The sequence below is a fragment of the Lemur catta genome, chromosome 16, assembly GCF_020740605.2.
Source record: "Lemur catta isolate mLemCat1 chromosome 16, mLemCat1.pri, whole genome shotgun sequence".
NCBI classification, from domain to species: domain Eukaryota; kingdom Metazoa; phylum Chordata; class Mammalia; order Primates; family Lemuridae; genus Lemur; species Lemur catta.
This window is the reverse complement of record NC_059143.1, coordinates 41828375-41846728: the sequence shown is the minus strand read 5'-3', so window position 1 is coordinate 41846728 and position 18354 is coordinate 41828375. Positions and strand designations below refer to the sequence as shown.

The 18354-nt window shown below is 43.6% G+C and overlaps 1 protein-coding gene and 1 long non-coding RNA gene across 3 annotated transcripts in view; one reads left to right on the top strand and one right to left on the bottom strand.

Annotated features, from left to right (window-relative positions):
• The window catches only part of LOC123621584, a 41581-nt gene extending 28361 nt beyond the window's left edge, over window positions 1-13220 (top strand). The window contains exons 3-4 of one of the 2 annotated variants that reach the window (XR_006729189.1): window positions 11749-11962; window positions 13186-13220. This is a non-coding gene — a long non-coding RNA (uncharacterized LOC123621584). Of the gene's footprint in view, window positions 1-11748; window positions 12250-13185 lie in introns of those variants that run through there. The other variant, XR_006729188.1, reaches the window with a different exon arrangement.
• Window positions 8869-16352, bottom strand: ST8SIA3 (ST8 alpha-N-acetyl-neuraminide alpha-2,8-sialyltransferase 3). The gene is made up of 4 exons (XM_045527431.1): window positions 16100-16352; window positions 14712-14834; window positions 11721-12278; window positions 8869-9204 (listed from the first exon to the last, which is right to left on the bottom strand). Exons 1-4 carry the CDS (start codon window positions 16276-16278, stop codon window positions 8922-8924), a joined length of 1143 nt encoding a protein of 380 aa, XP_045383387.1. The 5' UTR covers window positions 16279-16352; the 3' UTR covers window positions 8869-8921.
• Between the last annotated feature and the right edge of the window lie 2002 nt (window positions 16353-18354).

Sequence of the window (18354 nt, the reverse complement as noted above, 5' to 3'; positions counted from 1 at the left end):
CAACCTTTCTGGAGTCCTACAACTCTCCTAGGAGAAGACCTCAGATCACTGAGAATAATTAAAAGGAGGATGTTCTCAATCTCTTTGATGGATAAAGTGTGCATGGTGAGGGCGGGGTTCCAAATAGGAGAGAGACAACCAGCAGTGTTTTCCAATGCACGAGAAAACAGTTTATTTAAAAACAACGCATTCAGTACTGTTTGGCATGTGAGGCAATGGGGCAGGCACATTCATACTTAACAGGTACATTTAGGGGGCTGTTGGAGCAAACCGTTGTGTTTTCTTCACAAACCACAGTTACAATAGACACGCTATTGCCTCTGTGAAAGGTGATTGTCCCTGTTCACCCAGAAGGCAGGAGATATTTACAAGTTTCTCAGTCTAGCGGTGCTGGCTTCTCTCGGGTCTCTGCAGCCCTTGTAGTCTGGCAGCTTGTTTCCAAGGGCAGGCGAGGCTGCCTCTCACAAGACAAGTGAGTCTGCTTTGTAAGGGCTGCGGCTTCTCCCAAAGAGCAAGAGAACTTCTGATGCAGTTGGGAAAAATTGAGAAGTCTTCAGTACTAGTCTCTCAGCAGAAAATTGCATTTTCCAAAAAAAAAAAAAAAATGCATCGAATGAATGTGTGTGTAGGGGGAGGGCATCGTGGTAATAACAATTTAAGCAGCGTGTATTTTCCTTGACACTTGCTCATTTCTTTAATAACTTACATTCATCCTTCTCCCACCTTTCAACCTTTTGGTTCCATCAGTCCTCTATAAAGAGCTTTGTTCCTCATTCTGCACAGATATGCCATTCTTTTAAATGATGCTAAAGTGAAATGGTGAAACCGAAGTAGGTTAGTGAGAGAGAAGGTATCACAAACATTATTTTGTCTTGACTTCTAATTTATGCTTTCACAATGGATTGTCGGCTTCCCACCCAACACATGGAGGCAGCATGGGGTGGGATTGCAGAGACGGGGGTTGGGAGACCCAGTTAGCTAGCTGGGTGGATAAGCCACTCCAACTTTTTGAACCTCAGCTGTCTCATCTCCACATGGAAGATGTTGATCTGGATTCTTGACCTGAGATAGCATCCACATCCGTGAAGTTCTGCTATGGGCTTAGGTGATTGTCACATGTGAGTAAATGATGTTCCAATATGTTTGTTCTGTGTCCTGGGAGAATTTCAGTGCTAATTACTGACGCTTGGTGATTGGATCTCAGCCTGTCAATAACCCCCTCCCAGGCTGTTGGCTGTAAGGATGCTTTTCTGCATACTATGGGCTCAGATCTGGGTCTTGAAATATGGTTAAAGAGCATTTCTAACATGAGGTCCAGTTATTCTCAGTCTTGAAAAATGGTCTAGATTCCAAATTTCAGAGGGAAGCCTCCCCTTCCTTTCTGCAAGGTCTTTAATGATTTTGTTCCACGTATACACGTTTGCCAAATTCTCCCACTGTCTACCAATTTTTCTTCCCCATCTCCCCAGCCAAAAATGTTATGGGTGTGGCTGGTTCTTCATTGCTGTTTTCGCTGTGAATTTGTTCACAATAAAATGGGGCCTACCTGTCAAGTTCCTTGTGCTTGTAGCAATGGATTTATCTCTTCGGTGTCAGGAAAAGAGCCAGAGTATGAAGGCGTACTTTGTGCCCAGGCTAACAACATGCAATTTGTTTGGGAATACAGAAAAACATATGAATGTGTATCTGACTCATTTAAAACAAAATGTAGCTTGCTCAGTACAGAGAAACAAGCTCATTTCAATGACTATTAAGAATAACAGAAAACAGGTATAACCTGGTCTTTTAAACAGAGTGTAGAAAATGTCCAACTTGAGTTTCAGACATTTGAAGTCTAGAAATGCCTTAAAGAACTTGTAGGATATTTTCCTGTAGTAAGGAAAGCAGATTTGATCCTTTGCGATCTAATTTTGTTTTATTGCATGCAGAATAAAAACTTATGGCCACTCATTATGTCCCAGGAATTAAATACATGTTTTTTTTCCAGCATTACCTTCCAAAGGATTTAATTAAACCCGCCTAAAACTTCCATCAGAAAAACTTTCAATGTGCAAACAAAGCTTGTTCAGTGGATTACCAGGGTATCTGATTTCTAAACACCCAGTAGGAAGGGCCCTCACAATCAGTGGTGAGGAAAGACAGTGTCTCTACTGCTCAATGCCAGAGGCCTGCAGTAGCCAAATGTTTGATGGTAGATTTTTTTTTTCCCCCCTCAGGGTCTAGCCTCACCCTAGCTTATCTAAGGATAAGCACCACATGACGCCTTGCTCCAAAAAGTTTGCCCAGTCAGCCACTGACGTTGCCCGGAGAAGCTCCTATTCAGTGGTGTTCCTTGACCATTAGGGACTTTTCTGAGGGCAAATGAGCCCCAGCGGAGTACACACTCAAGCATGGGCATGATGGTTAGCTCGGTGTACCCTGGTGGGGTAAAGACCTTTGAACCACGGAGCCTCTCCAGACGTGTGGGGCCACGTATGTGGAACGGGTGTCTTGTTCTCCCCTGCTCCTTTGCAGACACTGTTTTCACTGATGCCTGTGAATTTTTTGCCATCTCAGAAGGATGTAGAGCAAGTGGACAGGGAAAACTACAGAATTGGGGAAACAAATGATGAACTATAGGATTCAAAAAAAAAAAAAAAAAAAAGATCAGCCAAACATGGTTTTAACTGGCAGTTAAATAAAAGGATGTTTACCTGAAAAGTCACCCTTAGAAATGAGAAAAGCTGGTAATTACCTAAGGTACTGAGGAGTCTGTTGAAAGGTTCCTAAGAGTCACATGGATAGGAAATATTTTGAACACCTTAGGACCTTAGCCTAAAAGAGCCAATAATATGCTCTTTTACTAAAAATTAGCAAAACTCACCAAGGAGGGCACTTAGGAGTCCCTCCCAGGCTCCTGCTAGCCTCTCCTGTTTGGTACACACTGACTCAGAAACTTTTCAGGCAGTGCTGTGCTGGAGCCAGCTCCTGTTGTTGTACAGGAGCACACTCCTACTGGCTCTTGGAAACATATTGTTATATTTCCAACTGGCTGACATTAAGTTAGTAGCTTGAAATTGGCTAGGATGAGAATATTGACACCATGGAAATTGGTAGGTGCTACACATTGGGGTCCCACTCTCTTCCAGAGCCAGTTGTGAAATATTTAGCAGCATACTGAAGAGCTGAAACTGCCTCTGAATCACACAGGAGGGAAATCAAAGGAGCCCTTCAGTGTCCCTGATGATTAAAGGCTTTACACGCGCACAGTTATAGAAATAAGCCCGGTCAAAACTTCACTAGGATGGTGGCACCTTGTTCAACAGAGGCCAGTACAAGGCAGCTAGTAATAACTGATCACCTCTCTTATACTGTGTTGGTCTTAGAATTTTAACCTCTTAAATTTCCTTTTTTGATTTCTTTCATTTTAGCTTGAAGACTTTTGCATTTTGGGCATTACCTAGAGGTTGAGAAATCAGACCCCTTGAGAGGTAGTTTAGGCTCTGGAAATGACTTCCAAATTGAATCTGAATGAATCATTTAACTTCCCCGTTTCTCAATCCATCCATTTATAAAGATGAGTGACCTGAGATCCGACTCCTAGTTTGAAATATAAAGAGTGAAATATAAAGAGCTGGCCTTGGGGTAAAGCACATTAAAGCTGTGCTCCTCACTTCTCTCCAGGCTCGCATCCATTCTGGCTAAATCGACCAGTTACTATTCACTTACAAACCAGCAACTGGTCAATTCAGCCAACACCATTGCGTGGCTGCATCACTACGACTGTGCCTATGTTGCCATGTATCACGATAACTTCAAGGAACATCTGATACTAACTGCATGAGGAGGGATAAGCATTTAGCTGCTTTGTTCAGAACAGTATACGTGACTGCTACATGTTCTTATTGGGTTCCAAATGCTGACCATATCAGAATCATCTGGGAATTTTTGTAAACTGGACGTATCCCAGGACATTGTGAGTCAAAGGTCTGGAGCGAGGAGCAAGAACTGTGTTTTGAAGAGTTCTTAATTTCATACAGCTTTGTTTGGAGGGTCAGCAGTGTATTCCAGGTCCTAACCCCAGAACCCCGCTATAATCTTAAATCCGAGTCAGTTAATCTGCAACAGCCTCTTCACTGTGACTCCACTGTCATTAACAACAAGAGAATGAGCTTCATGGAGGATAGAAACATCTATTCAAACACACACGTCTTCAATAATAAGTCATCACAATAAAAATAAATGTTCAGAAATACTGCATCATACTATAATGACATTCTAAAAGGTTTCCCATTTCAAATGTTCTATCTATGTGGTAAAGCAATCAGAGTGTGAGAGAGGCATAATTAGTCATTTTAGTGCTTGGTATCCACTCATCTGTGGCCTTGATTAATTGGGCCACAGAGACCAGACAGGTCAGTCAGCTGGCGGAGGTGCCCTCAATCCCCAGCGCCCATGGTGCTCCATCTGGGCTCTTCGGACACAGACACACAGCCCCAACTCTCTCTGTACACAAAAGGACAGTTCTACACATTCAGGGAGAAGTAGAGGTTTAAACAGAAACTTTTGCCTAGTGCATTAGAACAATTATGGAAAAGAAACGGATTTAAGGGTCCAGAATTATACAGAAAATTGCTCAGTTTGTCATTTTGCACATGAAGATGCACCAAAGTTATTCATTATAGACTTGTCTATCTTCTTAGCATATTGAACTAAACATAATAATTTAAAGTCTGCTGTTGAAATTACTTATAATATATGGAAGACATTTCTTAACTCAAGGGACCACTGATGAAAATCATACATATGCAGAAGTACATAACCATTTTCAGCCTTCAACTTCTAAATTATGCATACATATTACTAAAACAAAGTTTTATTAAGACAAATACATTATTGGATAAGATTCCAGCTGTCAACTGAACCATCAGTACTGAATTGTTATTTACCAAATCATGATTTACCAAGGGGGTTTTCTTTCATCTCAGGGGAGAATGTAGGTGCTTACCAGTGGACTGTTGTATACCAATGCAAGCATCTTCTTTATTGTTTTACACTGAAAAATAATTCTGGTGTGGGAAGGGGAGACTCCTTTTTCCTCCTTTACAGCCTTTCTAACTTATGTTATGTTCCCTGAAGATCCCAGACTGAAATCACTTTCCCTGTGAGCCCATCTTTATTTGATGCTGATAAGGCTAAGAAGTATTAGGGAAGGAGGCAAAATTTCTCCACTAATTACCTATGCGGTCTTGGGCAAATCAGTTAGCCTCTCTCTTTCCCCATTTTCTCATTTGTAAAGTTAAGAATCAGGACTGGAGAAGCTCAAAGTCTCTTCCATTTCCAGCGGCCTAGCATTCTACAATGTATCCCTGCTTTCTTTGACCTCAGGTCAATACCACTCTGTTATCTGACAGTATCTAATAACTACTGCCTTGCCCCAAGTCAGAAGAAATGTTCTTCTGTTCCTTGGCTTCCCCACAAAATTAGGCTTGTATTGGCACTCACAATCTTGGACAACCGGTAGCCCAGGCACAAGGATACTGGGGGTGGGGGCCTTCCTTTGCACATCCTTGCTGGTAGCCCCACGGTCTGGTGCCTGACATCAAGGTCACAGAGAGATGGCACAGCAATCCCAGTCAGCACTGCTAGGCACACCACTCTACTAAACATACAGCATTTTTATAATTGTCAAGGACACTTAAGACAACACAGACACAAAGGCAGAGGAACTATAGACATTTTAATAATCAAATATGGAAAAGACTCTTTTGGTGGGGGAAGGAGGAATTCTTGATACTACCTTTTTGTCTTGTCTCCCTTGGATCTATACACACCTGCATATGACACTCAGAACAGCTGATGAAAACCGAGGGTCTAGCATTAAGCAGGTTGCCAAATGTCTGTGGGGTTTTCTTCCTCCTCTGTAACTTAATTGGTCATTTGTATTGGCGTCAAGTGTAGACAGCCTTGGGGGCTTTATGGTGAAATTTATTCCAATAGCTGAAGGTGGACTCTGCTGTGAGTATCCTGAAAACGGGAAAGGTTCTGACAAAAGGATGTAATTAGTCTAGAAATCAACAAAGAGAGGTCAATGCAAAAGCCAGGGGCATGTACCCGTAGCTGAATCAGGAGGGACGACCCAAAGGTCCCGTCTGCCCAGTTCACTGCACTTGACTACACAAGCCTGGGAGCCATAGGAGAGCCTTTCTAATCAGGACACTTGGGACCCACCAACTCTCTTGTTCGTGAAAGTGATTACATAGGTTTAATCTTTGAAACAGTCTTTAAAAACAAAAAGAGATTCTGAGTGATCAGCTAGAAGCTGCTTTTCTTAAAAGGGGAAGGGTGGTTTTTGGGGATCATCTCTGGGAAGACCTGCCTATAAGGAGGGATGAGCCTGATCTCTAACCCCTTCTAGTTCCGGAGACAAGTCCATTTCCTCACTATTGTGAGTTCTTGTTAAATTGACAGATAACATGGTGATGGGGTGGGAAAGTCCTCCCACTCTAAGGTTGAGATGGAGCCAAGAGTGCAGTGAGATTTTACAAATCTCCTTGCACTTAAAAAACAAACCAGAAACGTTGGCATTATGATGAGATAAATTTAAATAGTCTACCATGGAACAATTATCTTTTTGTAGCAATTGTGGTCTTTTGCTCTTTTAACCTTCCTAGGTTAAAAGTGTCTATGCATTTCTATTTAGTGAAAACAAACGGGCACATTGGGATTAAAACTCCAGAGTCAGAAACTGGCCCGTGTAATCCTGGCATTAATATCACTTAGCTGTAACCAAATGAACTAAGTGCTTAAGAACAGCCAACTAAACACTTCTGTCAGTTATCAATCTCACAGTGATCCGAACGGAGCACAGCATGAGAATGGTGGCACTGTCCTCTTTAAAGTGACAGGGAACAGACATGGTGTGGTTTTGATGCCCATCAAATTATACCATTGAATTTAAAAATGTTTTGAATATCTCCCCTTATAATTATTTCAAGTATAGAGCTGTTTTAGTGTTGCCCATTTCAAACATTCATGCCTGTTTCTTCCCGTCTATTTGCACGACTGCCATTCATTTGACATAAGGTGTGACACAATAGGTGACACGTCTGAAGCTGAGTGTTTTTTCTTTCACTAGTTAATATCTGGATCTTTGTAAGCTGCTCTAATTACACAGCATTCTGAAAAAAATAAGACAGCTTTAGGACCAGGCAGAACATGAGCAGAAGGCCTGTGTCTTTCCTTATTGTATTTGGTGTAATTTTCGGCATGATTATACCTTCCCAAAGAGGGGCAGTGAGCTGATTATTGAACTACAGCAATTTTTTTTTAAAACAGTATTTGTCACATTGCAAGGAATCTAGATGAGATTTCTGGAAAAGAACAAGCTACTCCACTCAAATGTATAACAAATGTGCTTGACTGGCATTTGGAAAGAAGAAAGAAACTCTTATTAAAATTTAACATCGACTTGGCCAGACTTTGGGCTGAATTGGAAGAACAAAGTGCTGCTCAGTAAAAAGCCAGGGATGGGGATGATGTGATTTCTGCTCCTGAGGCTGAAATAATGAAAAAGAGAATGGGCAACTAATTTCTTCATGGCAGGTCTACGTAATCTCAAATTCCAAGGGCTATTTAGTACCAAATCTTGCCACTGCACAATGATTTTTTCCTTTTGAAATGCTTAGTCTGTAGGCATATAGATCTGACTTCAGTGGAAAGAGGGAATATCCAGTGTCTACACTTGTCTTGAAGAGAACAAATAGTTCCAGATTGGTCATGGTGGACCAATGACCTCACCTCAGCAGTGTTCATAAGGGGGCCTGGCCTGGCCAGCCTCGAAGCTTCTCCTCCACTCTAACCCTGCTAGTTCTCAAAGGCTCTGAATGGGTAACATGGTTACAACATTTCAGGGTATACAGGATTCCATGACAACTTCTAAACATCCTTCTTGTCTGTCCTTTATGTGCCCCAGGATCTTAAGCCAACCCTTGCCTCTATATTCTGAGAAAATGCCCAGCCCAGTGCTTGGGTTGGGATGGTGGGAGGCACCAAACCTAGGCTGGAATGCCCTTGCAGATGTGGCCATAGTGCTATTATTTGCCACAACAGCACCTACGTCAAGACGTGCAATGCCACTCATGACCTGGGCTTTCTTTGTGATCAAGAAAAATGCACTGCATTACATGTCTCTCACCACAGAGGGACTGCCCTACTGGAGAATGACTGTGTAGACTAGGGAGGACTTCCTACGAGGCATTTCTTACAAAAGTAATCATGAGAGGACCCATCATGATTTGCTCGGTTGGTCATGAAACATCAAAGTTACCCAGAGCCTTAAACACATCAAGTACAAATGCAATACATACAGGCAAGCTAATTCAATAGGATTCCTAGCAAATTATTAAACTCCATGGTAATAGGGCAGGGAATGAGTGCAGGGAGAGGGAGAGAGATGATGAGATAGAGAGATAGAAAGATGAGATATGCAAACCAGTTTTTTTTTATGTTTCCATTTTGAAGAGTCTGATCCCACTGGCAAAACTGAGATCCTGCCCCAATTGGCCAGAGGCCTCTGATTACAAGGACTGTATCTGAGCAGAGCTGTAGAAACTATAGCTCTGGTCCTCATAAAAATGGGAGGCAGTTTATTATCAAAATACAAACATGAAAATACTTCAAACCATTTTGTTAGCAGCATAATTCCAAATGCAACATTCCCTTTATCAATCAAGTTTCAATCCTGTGGCTTCAATGCATTTGTCCTGCTAAAAATCTGCTAAAACTCTTAAAAGAGCAGTGCAAAAGAGAGAAAAGACATCTTTCCTTTTAAATGGCAGACAATCCTTATAAGACATTCTCTAGGGCTCTATTCTGAAGACTATTCAATTTGATTTGGGGCACTTTTTAAACAGCCATTTGGCACTTTCCATTCAGAGTTCTTAGGCACAGTGTGACAGAGTCAGCTTGGTGAGCCCTTCCCCATGCATTCGGTACAGCAGCTGAAACTCTGCAGGCAGCTGGTGGGACTCCTGCCACTTGGTGGTAAATTTGGTTCCTTTTTTGTCATAGTAATGGTATGGAAGATCTTCCCTTGTGTTGGGGTCAAATCCAAAAGGCCAAAATCCATACAAGTGGATCTCTTCACATATAGCTGACGCAAGGGTGTACATAAGAATACCTGTGCTCAGTCGTTTGGGTGACAAATGTTTGTTTTTCCAGTACCTGTAGAACAATAAGTACATGTGGATTCAGAGGTCAGTGTTGAAGGTTTCAATCAGCTGGGTCAATATGACTGGCTGGGGAGGTGGATTTGTCCATGGTAACTTAAACAGTGCTTGCTTTGAATTTATCTTTTAGACCACAAAATAAATAAATAAATAAAACCCTTTGGGCATGACTTGGCTACATAATTTGTGAGATCCAGTGCAAAATAAAAATGTGGACTCTCTGGTCAAAAATTATTGAAAATTTCAAGAATGTGAGAACAAAGTATTAAACCAAGCGTCGGGCCCTTCTGAGCATGGGATCTCCTGCAGCCACACTGCTAGCACAGCTTGGATGCTGGCCCTGCCTCTGGGTCCTCCTAAAAGAGTGGTGACTCTGCCTCAGTGGTGACACAACAGATGGCCACTAATGAGAATGGCGCTGCTTCTCCTATGTAGAGGGCCCTGGATATGGTGGAGGAGGTTGTTTAACCTAGGGGGACCTCCTCTGTTACTTCCCTTCCCAAACCTAGAAATTAATCCTTCTTTCTGGGGTTGGGAAGACTGCAGGGCCTTATTTTTCAGCACCCTCTTATAAAAAATTGTATTCCCTGATTCCCCGTCTTCTATCTAGGGGTTCTCAAGCCTGTCTTCAGCATGCCAGGACATAGGAAATGTATTTACACATTTTCTGAATTTAAAAAAATGCTAAATTATGATTATTGTTCCTTTCATATTTAGATAGTATTCTGAAGCCTTCTTACCCACAACCTGAAATATTTGAGACTTCTGTGGGGGGTTCGGGAGGTGTATTTATCATTGTGTGTGGACAGAACTAAACTATTCATGAATCAGGTTTCTGTGGACTGTATTTCCTTCCAGTTTTCACTGGACCAATGTATTTGGTTCAAGCCTGAGTGGCTGTGAAACATTATGGTTAACTTCACAGGCCTTTGGTGGCAGGTAGGCCACACAGGCCAGTTTCCAGAAGTTTCTAGGCACATGCAGTTCCTTTTTCACTACTTGAAGGCTTCGAAGGTGAACCTTTCCCTTTCCAGATGAAATTGAAAAGCTCAGCCTTGGTTTTAATGTTCTTATCTAAGGAGCTAGAATGATTCTGACTGTCCTTTTGGCACAGCTGAACTTAAATTGAGCAAAAGGGGAGCAAAATGATGAGGTCAAAAGACCACTGGACTGGCTGGCAGAAGGTCTGCCTTCTAATTAATTCTGGGTCTGCCCATTCTGGGCAATGACTTTGGGTAAATAAATTCTTGCTGCTTTAAACTTAGGAGTTGGGCTACATTACCTCTTAAAAGGGTGACCATGCATCCTGGGAAACTGGGACAGCCCCAGCTGATGTCTGTTATCCCTGCTGTAATTATTCCTATCACCTCCTTTCTCTCAAAGAAAAGTTCCAGTTTGGACTGTAAATTACGGTATTACACCACCACTGAGGTACATACCAGTGCATTAGACTATGATTCCTCTTCCTATGTGGCATCAGCTACACAGATCTTAAATTTGGAGGACTTTAAGAGACTACAGGATGGGAATAATCTATTATGGAATAAAAATCTTTAGCATTCCCTGTTTACCAGATCTCCCAGAACTCACTCCAACTCATAATACTATCTGTGGCTACGTTGAGACAGTGGGGCTATTTACACAGGGGAATCTGGAGTTGAGGCAATTTTTCTCAGATGATTTAAAGTAAAAAATACCTTACAATTAATCTTGCTTTATAAAATACTCTGGATTAGTGGCTCCCAATTCTGACTGCATATTAGAATGATCTGGGGAGTTATTAAAAAATACTGAGTACCTGGTTCCCACTTCCCTCCCCGCCAGAAAAACTGCATTAGGCTCTCTTAAGGTAGAGTCTAGAAAAAGGTATTTTTTAAAGCTCTGCAAGTGATTCTAAAGTATAGCCAGAGTTGAAAGTCACCAGCCTAGACTAAAATATTGCATCTCTGGTCAATCTGTCTATCAAATTACAAGGGATAACCACAAGCTCATAAAATATTTTTCATATGTTTTTGCATTCAAATATCAAATTATAAAGGCAGGTTGTACAACTTATTATTTATCTAGATGGTTTGCTAATCTTGGATATCTACGAAACACCTAAATGTCAAATGAAAGAGAAAAATTTAAGCCAAATGCATCTGCTTTAAAAAAACCACTTGTCTAATTTAATCACTGGCATTATTGGAACACAGCTATCCATTTAAACAAAATTCTTAATTTGTGGTGATTTCTATGACTGCTTGGTTAGGCTTACTACCCAGGGAGGGGATGGACAATAGAGAAGGGAGACTGATGAAACACCAATCCTGCCATTTGGCACTTGGTTACCAGCTGGGGGTAGACTGAACTTCTTACCTAGAATGATTCATTACAAAAGATAAGAGTTTGCCCTAAAGTACTAAACTAACCACAGCAACTAACTAATTGGATCACTCCCTCCCCCAAGAGATTACAATATTGATTTGCTATCTGGTGGGGTATGAGTAAAATGCAATAAAATATACACACCTGTTGACATGTTGCATTATATTTCCAGGCCAAGCCAATTGGACCTTTAACTGACCTCTGTGTTCAACAAAAAAGTCAACTAATGTTCTGGTAACAGTTGCTGAAGTGTGGAAGAAAAATGCAGGGATCCAAAGAATGGCCCCATCAAGCTTTTTTAAACTGAGAAAAAAGTTGTTACGGTCCTGAATGGTCAAAAGATTGTTGTAATATTTCTCCAGGATGCTGGGGTTGAAGGTGGTAAGGTTGGTTTTCCTTCCAACATCTCTTTGGAAAGCCTCCGTAGGGGCGAAATTGCAACGGAAAACAAAATCTGATTTATCTATTTCTTGTCCACACTGGCTCCCTGTCAGGATCCCACTATTTCCAACCACAGCACAAATATTATAATGCTTATTCACAATGGGTGACACATCTGGAAGGAGTGATCGGAAGTTATTGCTAATAGAGAAAACATATTTATGGCTGGAATAATCATAGTGCATCAGTTGTCCAATCCGAACACTATTCTTGGTCAAAGAAAAATTTTTTATTACATCGACATGCTGAAGAATTTCTTGCCTAAAATAAAAAGAAATTCATTAAATGCATTCCATTCAAAAGAATTGATTTTCCATCTTATGTCTTATGCTGCCATTTCATTCAGACAAAAATCTCAGGCACATTGAATCCAAGAAAAATTACACATTCATAATTGTGGTCTTTGAAGAGAGGATTGCTTCAGAATCTGCAGACATGTTTTAATCTTTCAGTCAAGTTCTGAACATAATCTTTTGAGGCTTGTAAGTGCAACTTACAGTTTTAGCTGGCATTCCTTGGTTTTCTGCTCTATGTGAAGAGTGTATTTGATCAGGCAGGAGGCATAGGCCAAACTGTGTCAGACACAGTTTACAATTTACACAATTGAAAGAGCTCACATTTATGCACAAACATTAGTGACTTAGAGTTTGTAACTAGGGTCTACTTTGCTATTGGACTGCAGTGTTCAAAGAATATCAAATATCACTGGTGTTCAAATAAGAACCAAATAGATATGAGTCAGTATAGCACCATCTATTATTAAAATATGAAGATGGTAATAGCAGTGGGTGTAGTTGAATATTTAATAGAAATGAGATGATAATCTCATTAAGGTCCTTTGAATAATGGAACAAGGATATTTTTCTACTTTATTATACAGAAACACAATTTAGTTGAAGAAATCTAGTCCTTGGAAAATGAGGCTATTGTAAATCCTCAAAATGGATATATATTTTAACAATTCAGAGCATAAACAAAGCAAGAGTGATACTTGGAACTAATTTCAGGTTGCTTTCATATTGAGCTTTAAGTACAGTTAAATGTCTCCTTTTAAAGTCTCAGCTATTTAAAATATTCAAGAGAGACCAGTAACATGTTACTTTGCTGCTAGACTCTCCAGTGCTAAGCAATCACATTGAATCTCTTGTTTCTTTTGCCTAAAAAACAGCAGGAAGGAAATGAAATGCTTTGCAGATCACAACTTTGCTTGGAATTTTATGTTAAAAAATTACTCCATTCTTCAAAGTACAGAGCAACATAAACTGAAATCTTCAATCCAAAACTTCCAAAGTTACCAGTACTGTTCTTACAAGCTGTTAAAAAGGTAAGGCAAATTTAAAATGATACTAGTAAAAATTAATTAAAGATTACCTAATGAATGGATTGAAATGAGGGGAGTTTTGAGAAGGAAATATATTCTTCTGACTGGTCATTTGGGTCACATGGTCTAGTGTGGGAAGAACATTTTTACTGAGCTGGAAACGTGTTTTGGGGAAAGATACAAGATGTTCTACCCATGAAAATCTTCTGGGTTGTTTATAAAATTAATATTGAATTAAAATCCCTCCCAAAATTTTAAAAAGTACTTCTAGGGTTTTAGAACAGATTGATTTTCATAAACTAATTTCTAATTAAACATAAGTGTTTTAAAAACTTTAATCATAATCATATGACTGTATGTCAACTTTTCAAGTAAACAATATTTTCTCAATACCATGGATACCCACTGAATTTGTTTTAATTCTACCAGTAGATTAAAATTAAAAGAGAGAGAGAGAGAGAGAGCGCAATAACTAGAAATGCTCTGACCAAAGCACAACTCCCTAAATAGAGTGGTTTGTAAAATAAGTATTCACACCTCTAATGAATACACTAGATGGCTCACATCCCATTTAGCAGCATAATAATCCCACTAAGAGGGAAGGAGTAATGATTTAACTCTGGGTTTGCTAAGAGTAGACCAGAATAACTGAGTAGAATAAATCAATCTGAACAAATCCTTCTTCCCCCACCTAAAAAACAAAACAAAACAAAAATACCCTCCTTCATGTATAAAATAAAGCTGCTACAACTAGTAAGAATGAAGTTAGGTAGCTTTGCAGTAAGTAAGTTAAAAGCTGTAAAGGCTTAATGAAAACAAACAGGCCAAACCAAAACAAAATCACACTTCAATACTTACATATATTTGGGCCAACATTTTCACTATTAATTTGATTGAGATGGATTATGGTATTTTGTGTGTGTTTCAGTGAAACAACACCATTTCATTTTATTTTTCAAATTTTTCCAGTGGAGGAATGAGAATGCATTGGGTGGTCTTTTTGCAACTAGCTTTTCTTTTCTTTTTCTTTTTCTTTTTTTTAAACAGATGGCTTTGGTAGTATTAGCCAGACTTGTTAATTGTAAATCATGGTGCTCGATCAAGCCCAAGTTAGGGAGGATATTGAAACTATCTTTTTCTGCTATTCAAATTGGTCCTCTTGATGTTTCCTTATTAGGAGAGGGCACTGCATACGTATGAAAGAGTTACTGGTCTTGCTTAGCGCAGTCAAGTCAAGAAAACAATGCAAATACACCTGGTGGTGAGGGTAGGAAGTATAAATGTTTGTTGTTGGGGATTTTCTGTGTTTTGTTTTGTTTTGTTTGAGCTCCATAATTCAAAAGCACCTTTTGGACCTTTTCCTCCTATCCTACCTTTGATGCAAAAACGCTGTCCGATTAAATGTCCACTTAGAAGGTTTCTCTTGGAGTTCCTGGGTGAGAGAATTCGTAATGGGCACAAAGGACGGGTCTAGAAACTTCAGCGCAAATTGTGACCTGGAGAGGAGCATGGGTACAGACAAACGTGCTGGCCTCAGCTCGGGAGCCGAGGTAGCCATTAAAGTCCAGCCGGGGCGCGGGGAGGGCTGACGCGCGCTGGCTCGGTTCCGTCCCGCAGCCCCTTCTCCTTCGATCCGCCCTCTGCCCCCGCGCACACCCGGGAGAAAGAAGGAAAACAGGGAAGCCCGTCTCCATTGTCCGGCCCTCCGGGTGCGGGAGAGACCATAAAATGGCCGTCCTGCGGAGAGCGGGGTGGGAGCCGCGCGCCGAGCTGCCGCGCGGGGGACCCGAGTCAGCACCGCGGACAGCGGCCGCGTCTCCCCGCGACCGCCCCGCGCCGCCCCCGCCGCCCAGAGAATTGATTTTTGGAGCAAGGGCTGAGGAAGCTGGAGACCCAGGGGAAGGCTGCCGGTGGCTGCTGCCTTAACCTCTTCCTTCCCGAGCCTAAGCCCGATTTCACTCCCTGCCTATTCCTAGGGACCCCCGGCCAGCTCCCCTCCTCCGCCCAGGCGGGGCTTCTCTAGGTCCCACATCCTGGCCCGGCTTGGACCACAGGTTGCCGCTTGTAGTTGCCACCTGCCCATCAGGAGGCCCTGCTGGGAGAGCGCCCTGGGTCACAGGTAGGGCGGGGGCTCTCGGCGAGCTGCGCCCAGCTGCGCCCGGCCGTGCCTTCGACCTGGGCGAGGGTGGGCGGCCCCTAGGAGGCTCCTTCCCGCAGGGGGCGGGGGCATTGCAGAAATCCCGGAAAGGGGGAGGGCGGCGGGGGAAAGTGTCCAGGGAGAACGCCCCAGGGGCTTCATGCGAAGAAACCCGCGCATCATTTGATGGAGGGGGGGGGCGGAGAGGAGGCGGGTGCGAGGGGAGCCCGGCGCCTCCGCCATTAAACTGCCCCGCACGCAGCCGGCCCGCGGGGTCTGCGGACAGGGCACGGGGAGGGCGCCCACCTCGCGCCTGTCCACCTCTCGGTTCACCGCCCCCTCCCTCCACCGTCCTCCTCCTTAACCGCCCCCCCCATTCTTGACATGGGGGAAGGGATGCCGAGGAAGAATACCAGCAAAGCAACCTCATCGATTAGGATAACGGCTGGTACGGGCTTTGGGTTAAAAATTAAAGGGGAGGAGGAAGGGAGAGGCAGAGACAGTGGTGGAATGACCACGCAGTGATCTCGCCCTAAGTGTCTCGGAGAAGCCAAAACACCCCCGTCCCCTCCCCAAACACACCATAAACCGGATTCCCGAGGGCGCTCGGAGGCCCGCACTCACCGGAATCCCGCGTGGAACATGTACATTCGGGGCGCCCCCGGGCTGGCGTACTTGGGAGTGGTGAAGATGTTCTCCTTTTTCAGGGACACGTAGCTGATGAGCGATAAAATCAGCAGGGCGACGCTGAGCATGACCAGCCCCAGCACACTGGCGACCCGGGCCATTTTGCAATTTCTCATCCCGGGCTGGGCTGGGATCAGGGAGAGCGGGGAAATCGATCCATCGAGCGGCCAGCAGCTCGCTGGCGCGTGAGTGTGTTCGCGCGCGCGTGAGCGTGTGTGGCGGAGGAGGGGACCCGGGCAGGGCAGCTGCGGAGGGCTGCGGGTGGGGGCGCGCAGGAGCCTGGCAGGGGACCCCCGAGGCAGGGGCGAGCGGGGCAGGAGGCTGAGCAGGAAGATGGAGGGGCTGTGCGCGGCGTGGCTGGCGAGGGAGCGCGCCGTGTCGTGCGTCTCCGGCGGCCGCCTCAGGCTCCCCCGCGCGTTTCCAGCGAGGCTGCCATCTCCGCCGCCGCCGCCTGCAAGATAAATGTGATTGGAATAATGTTACAGTTCGATCTAAGCACAGGATTTAATTAATGAACTCTAATCTCCCAAATAACGGGGGGGGGGAGGTGCGGGAGAGGGATGGAAGAGGGGAAGGGGCGGAGGGTAGGGACAGACCCTGGGAGGCTGCAGCCCACGCCCACGGCCTCCCCGGAGGAGGGTGCCAGCCAGGAGGCGGCTGTGGGGAGACAGACGCCCAAACTTAGTTTAATGGACCATTCTTTATAACATCACGGAATAGGGAGACAAATAACCGGATTTGCTGCCCCTGGAGGAGGATAAACAACAGCTGGGTGCTTCTCAGAGCTGCAAGGAGAGTGGTTTTAGGAAGGCAGGTGTTTACAAGCTTCTCCGCTCATCACTGAGGCCCCGCCTGCGCCCCCCACCCCCGTCCGCTTCACAGGAAGCCCCAAACAGTGGCTGGGCCTTCTTGCCTTGGGAGCCTTAAGCTCTCCTTGGCATTTGCAAGAATGTCTCCCCTATCTGCCTCCTATGCCCACCACGTATTTCGTTTATCCCTCAAAGGTGAGTAGTGCCTAGCAAAGTTTGGAAGTGTCCTGTGAGTGGAGAGGGCCTTGCTTCCTCTCCCCTGTCCTCCCAGTGCCTGGTTCCAAGGGTACAGCTGGTAGACAATGTACTTGCCTCTCACTTGCCCAGGCCTGGAGCAGTTAGCCCTGTTTTAACTCTCCATTGCCTGGTTTCTGGATCCATCCTTGGGGCCAGGCCTTCTGGATGGACTAGGTGGCCTGAGCCACCCAGAAGCTGAGGGCATTATAAACACACCGAAGTCTCTCTTGAAAGAACCCAAGAACCAAGTAAGAGAGGCAGCCTCTGAGGGTGCACCGGGAAAACGCATGTGTTTCTTTAGTTCTATCCCTTGTAATTACCTTATGGCCTTTTCCACCCTAGCTTTGCTCTTGGCTTGGTCCTCCCAATACTGGTCAATAAGCACTAATGAAAGAAGCTGGAGGGTAGAAATTGAACTTTGAAAGCCTTTTCCAATAAAGCAAGTTGAGATTTTTTTCCAGGGTGGTAATGATTTCTTTCTCTTCTGGACTTCTTGCCTTATGGGCTTTTGTGGACCTAATGTTATAGTCTGTCTGGGGGCTGGAAAGTCCTCAAAGGGGTGAGCTCTTGGGCTGTAAGCTTCTTCAGAAGGAGAACCACGTCTTCTTTTCTCCAACACTGTCTCATACAGAGGGCATGAGGACCAGATGCGTTCCCTTGTGAAACACATCTGTGTGGTTGTGGACAGCAGTACACAGAATGCTCCATTTCCAATGACAAAGGGGTCACTTTGCACCCACTGAAGACATTTACAGCAAAATCTAAGAATGGGGTCAAGAGGACACAAATAATCTTCCTTCCCCCATGTGACTATTTCTTTTATTTAAAAAAATTCAGAAAAGGGTTGCATGCCTGAATATGGTGAACAGTTAAACCATGTTTTTTGGAAAATTACTATGGTTTTTTTTTAAAAGAGATTATATGAGTATAATGCAAAATGCCAAAGGGGCTAAGATCTTATGAGAGCTATCTAGAAATTACACCTGTTGAAAAAGTCTTCTTGAACAAGAAGTCAGTGGAACATGCGGTGGGGAAGTCATCAGGGTGGTGGTTACACATTCAGGCTCTGGAGCCAGGCAGACTTGATTTCAAAAGCTTACTCTGGCTCTTATCAAAAAGAAAAAACATAACAAATGATGGCAAGGA